At 54.7% G+C, this 5,361-nt stretch overlaps 1 protein-coding gene across 1 annotated transcript in view; it reads right to left on the bottom strand.

The window, feature by feature from the left end:
• The window catches only part of LOC109287620 (prostaglandin D2 receptor-like), a 14,396-nt gene extending 9,043 nt beyond the window's left edge, over positions 1-5,353 (bottom strand). Inside the window, exon 1 of the mRNA XM_019502852.1 lies at positions 5,263-5,353. Coding sequence (XP_019358397.1) covers positions 5,263-5,301 — 39 coding nt within the window. The 5' untranslated portion in view covers positions 5,302-5,353. The remainder of the gene's footprint in view (positions 1-5,262) is intronic.
• Between the last annotated feature and the right edge of the window lie 8 nt (positions 5,354-5,361).

The raw sequence follows: 5,361 nt of genomic DNA on the forward strand, positions 1-5,361 counted from the left end.
ACTGGGCTTTGACATAACCTGGGGCGTTCTCCTTGCCAGAGGATCAGGGAGCAACCTCAGGAAGTTCCTCCATTTCTCCAGCCTCAATGTCCCCTGCTGCAGCTTGAGGCCATTGCTCCTAGTCCTGTGCGCTACCGCCACAAAGAAAAACCCGTCTCCGTTTTCTCTATACTCACTGTTCAACTAGTTGAAGACCACTATCAAATCCCCCCAGTCTCCTTTTCTCCAGACTAAACAACCCTAGTTCTTTTAGGCTTTCTTCACGGCTCTGTCGACCCAGGCCGGAGGCCCCTGGCACGGGGAAGGGGGCAGGGGGCTGGGCAGCCCTGGGGGTTTGCACCTCGGCCATGTCAGACCTGAGCCCACGCTGGGCTGCCCAGGAGCGCATGAACAGCTGCGCTTGGGAAGGGCTCGCCGAGCTCTCGCAGCACGTCCATCACGGAGGTATGCTTATTTTGGCTGGAGGGAGAAACACAGTCCTGGGCATGTTCAAATACCTGCAATTCTTGGGCCAGAGTCAAAGCCGGACCCATTCCTTCCCCCAGCTCCGCTCTGGTGCCAGGGCAGGCAGCGATCTGAAAGCCAGTTAGCAGCTAAACCAGCTTTCCATTTAATGCGATTTTTGCAAAATGCCCATGAGGAGACTAGTTACAGACAGGCAACAGGAAAAATACCCAAAGAGGGTTTTTTCCCTGTGCAGGGCTCAAAAAAGACCCATTAAATTCAATAAACCCACACTGAATTGTAACACAAATGATTGCACTGGTGGGACTCCTCTTTCGTTTGCACTGGGGCAAACTCCAAGTGACCTCGCTTCAGTAAGGAGAAGGATGCTGGCAGGTGGGGGAAGCCGAATCCAGCCTATGCCTTTGAGACTTGCTTTTAAAAATGCCTCTGCTGCAAAACTGCAAGCGCGCTTCTCCTGGAGTAAGTGGGGGCTTGCACTGTTCACAGCAAGCGCGGGGCTGAAAGGCAAAGGGAGCTGAGGCAGTGAGGGATCGAGCTCCTCAGACTCTTCCGTCTCCTCCCAGCTCAGAAGCCGCACGCGACACGAGTTCCCTCTTGTGGGCAAAAAACCCCATATCGCATTTGAGCTTCACAGAATCACAGAAAATTTGGGTGGGAAGGGAGCTCCGGAGGTCACATCTAGTCCAACCCCTTGCTCAGAGCAGGACCAGCCCCAAGGCTTTGTCTAGCTGGGGCTTAAACACCTGCAAGGTTGGAGACTCCACCACCTCTCTGGGTGACCTGTTCTGGTGCTTCACCGCCCTCCTAGTGAGGAAGTTTTTCCTAATATCCAACCTCAACTTCCCTTGCTGCAGCTTGAGCCCATTGCTCCTTGTCCTGCCATCTGCCCCCACTGGGAACAGCCCAGCTCCATCCTCTTTGCAGCCCCCCTGCGGGGAGGTGAAGGCTGCTATTCAACCCCCTTGGTCTCTCTCTTCTCTAGACTCAATAACCCCAGCTCCCTCAGCCTCTCCTCATAAGCCACGTGCCCCTAACCATTCATCCCGCTGGTCCCTGCCGTACAGGGAGGTATTTGATCATCATTCATGCTACTTCTACAGGACGCGTTCAAACAAGCCCTCAGGTCCCCGGGCAGATGGTGGCCATCTCTAGGGCCTCTGGGGGAGCCCCAACCAAGATCAGGGTCAGGAAAACAGGACTGGAGGCCGGCAGCACAAAGGGTGGGGTTTTAAGAGGTACCTCTGTGCCCACAGATGCAGGTGGGGGCCTAGTAGGGATCTCCAAAGCACAGAGCTACCTCCCAGTGGGAGATGAGGGCCAGCTCTGAGGAAGGACTAAGCACTGCAGGGCTAAATGTGCGCGCACCGGGCCCCAGAAGGGACTCCAGCCCCCTGCACATATTGGCCTGGTGGCTACAGCAGTTCCCAGGAGGGGGAGAACCATGCTCCCGTCCCTCCTTGCTGGAAGGGAACAGGGCCATGTCCCCCAGCTCTGCAGAGACGACGGGTGGCTGCCTGGGTGCAGGAGGGGCCTTGCTGTCCCCAGCCCGATGACCTTGGGCTTCACCACTCAGGACAGCAACTTTCCCCCCTTGGCCCGCGCTTCCGAAAGCGCTGGCTGCACTGTTTCAACACCTACAAGCACGTGGCATCCTTGCACTTTACTACTGGGGCACGTTTCATCAGGTGCTGGGCTGCGGGGACAGCCGTGTCAGCATAGCTGGGCCAGCAGAGCCCTCTAGCGGGGACGCCGTGCATCCCCGCATCCTCACCCGCGGAGCACCGGGGCTGAGGTTTGCAGGTCTGAGGTCAAGCATCGTCAAGACCGTGCCCACCTCGCAGCGGCAGGGGAAGGGGTCCTACATGCTGCCACCTACATGACTACCCGCAGCAGTCGCAGTGGAATAGGAGAGATCCGAGACGGTCGTACACACCTGCTCCCAAACCCCTTTCTTCAAACCGGATTCCCCTGACCAGTCTAATTATAATGTCTCGTGTAAAACAGACACCGGCTGCTTTGTCTTTGGACCGGACTGGCGTTTGCGTTGTGCTCCTCGGCCCCCTCTTTACGCTGGAGGAGGTGTCGTGGGATTTCCTTGCTGCTAAAAGGGATGCAGCATTGCGATGACGGGCTGTATAGGACGGGGATGATCCTGCCTCAGGGCAGGGCTTAGACTAGATGTGACCTCTGCGGGTCCCTTGCAGCTCGACTTCTCCGGGAGTCTAGGAGTCATCTTCTCTCCCCAGGGATGGCTGGACTTTCTCTGCCAATTTAACTCGGACCCCTGTTCATCACCATACATTTAGAGAGAGGATTTCTTGAGGAGCTCTCCACCTCACCTGTCGCCGTTACTTAGCTGGGACTAAAAGATGCTACTGGTAAGCCTCCACACAATACTACTACACTACACACTTGTCTGCTTTCCTAAAAAAGGAGAGGAAAGTCCATAAGGGCACCTGGCCAATTTTTATCAGCTTGGAAAACCCTATAAAATCTCTGCTAAAACTATTTTCTGGTAACAGACTTACCCAACATTGCAGAAGTGATGACGTTTACGGTTACAACACCCAGGCGAAAAGATCAATATGAGAATAGGGCTGAGATCTTCCTAAGCAGATAGCGAGGGGTTTTCTTCCATCTGCAATCTTAGCAGATCTTTAATATCCTCTGGTTATTTTGTTGAGCCCATTTAAGGGTCATGCAGAGAAACGTACTCCCGGCCGGGTCACGCTTCTCAGTCTGAACTCGCACAGAAATAATGTAGTTGGAGACAGCAAGGGATCAAAATATACTTTGTAGACCAAAGAGCGGGGGTTTCAGGTTCGATCCCCAGCTGAGCTAAATGAACTGGGGGCCCTTCCTTCCAGCCTTACTTCTCCATGAAACCCGACGTCTGCCTCCTCGTCCTAAACTCTGGTCCAACTAATGTCACGAAATCCAAGGGGCTCACTAAAGAGGACCCGGCCTTCTGGAAGCCGTCTCCCCACCCAAACTTCTCCCCTGCAAATTTCTACGGACTTTGCAGCCGCTCAAAAAAATCGTTGTACGGTACTACCTCTCTCCAATACAAGTTTCCTTGTGTTTCTTAAAAGAACGGGTTTTTTCACGATCCGTGGTCTGCAGGAATTTTTCATATTAAAAGCTAACGATAACCTACAACGTTACATTTAAGCAAAAAGGAAGTCAACCTTTCCAAGTCACAGAACAAAGTGGTTATGGCGGGGTGGGAAAGCACATTAAAAGTATAACATTTACTCTCATTTATATCCTCTTCTATGAAATGTCCTTAAAAGGATTTTTCTACAAATTTCATCCCCTAAGTCACTTTTTTACAGCAAGAACTCTCATTTCCTTTTCATTGCGTAATTGTAACAGGCATCTGGGACTATTAAAACGTCCCTCCTACTGTTAACGGGCATCATATAGCTGGGTGCACTTTGATGCACTGACGCACCCTCCCCTCCAGCCAGACCTTTTATACACAAAACAGCATTAACCACAGTAAAGAGAGGCCATGAGGTGGTTAGCCAGGTTAGCCACAAGCCAGGCAGGGCGGGGTCACACCTTAGAGACTAACTGGGTCAGAAAGGTACGAGCTTTCCTCGGTAAACAGGATGCCTCAGTATGAGACGCGCAATATACTGGGTTTAACCAGTTTCCATCTCCTTGTAAAATGGCATGTAGATGGCTCCCTACACAAGCGAAGGTACGAACACCGTACATCGTACGGGTTTCAGCCTGCACGCTTAACAAGAACCCGACTCAAACAAGACAACCCACAGAAATCAGTTGAACTAATGCACACGGCTAACGACTCAAATGCACAAGCACTCGCAGAAATTTCCAAGTGAGCAGAATCGGTTTAGTTTTCTGTGACATCTATACGTGGGCACCGCGAAATGGAAAAAATCAGCATTCGGGAGAATGGAAAGGGAGGAGAAGGGTAGGCAGTGTTTAAGGTGCTCCCCGGAGCACGGTGTCACGCACACAGCACTGCCTAAACTGGACTTTAAACTGCCCTTGAAAGCACAGGCAGGAGCGGAGCAGCGACGGAAGACACGACTTGTTCTTCCGCGCGGATCCTGCCAGCCGCCTCGCTGCGCCAGTGAAATAGGGTCTTTGCAGCTGAAGCTCAAGTGCTCCAGGACTTCTCAGAAGCCAGCTCGCTTGGCTGCGCTTTCGCATGTGATCCTGCAATCCTGCCACCCGGACTTTGCTGTCGGCTCTGTCAAAGGGACGCGGGGGGGGGGAGAGAAAGGAGCCGAGCTGCTAGGAACGGATGGGCGCCGCTACCTCGGTGCTGCAGGGCTAGCCACAGCAAGAAGCGGCTGGGTCCGGGTTTGGTTTTGTTCAGACAGCTTTGTCTTCACTTGAAAGCGAAGCGCTCGGCTGCCCGCGCCGCGCGAGACAACGAGACAGGCGCTGCGTGGGGTCGCCAGGGCTGTCGGTGCCCTCCTTGCTCTCTGAAGGATTTCCCGGCGCTGGGAGGAAGGGGCCGTTTTCAAGGTCACTTCCAGGCCATGCCTCCCAGCGAAAGGATCTTTGTTACTGGGGAGACCCGGGGAAGGGCCCAGGTCCCAACGCCTCCCTCGCTGCCTATTATAAGGGTGTTTCGGGTGCACCTGGAAAGAGGCGGGATTGCGGGGCAGCGGAGCCGGCGACACGAGGCTCCTGGCAGAAAGCGGCAAGCAAGTGCCGGTGCTGTCATGCGAAACCTGTGCGTCCCGCAGCCCGTGCTCCCCCCTGCGGGGCTGTGCATGCAGACCGCGGGGCCGGGGCCGGGGCTGTACTCACGACGAGCGGCAGGGAGCAGACGGCGAAGAGCGCGGCCATGAGCGCCAGCAGCACCACGTGGTCGAGCTCGCGGAGGCCGGGGCCGGGGCCGGGGCCGGG

Source organism: Gavialis gangeticus, unplaced genomic scaffold, assembly GCF_001723915.1.
Source record: "Gavialis gangeticus isolate Ggan-Ray unplaced genomic scaffold, GavGan_comp1, whole genome shotgun sequence".
Lineage (NCBI taxonomy): Eukaryota > Metazoa > Chordata > Crocodylia > Gavialidae > Gavialis > Gavialis gangeticus.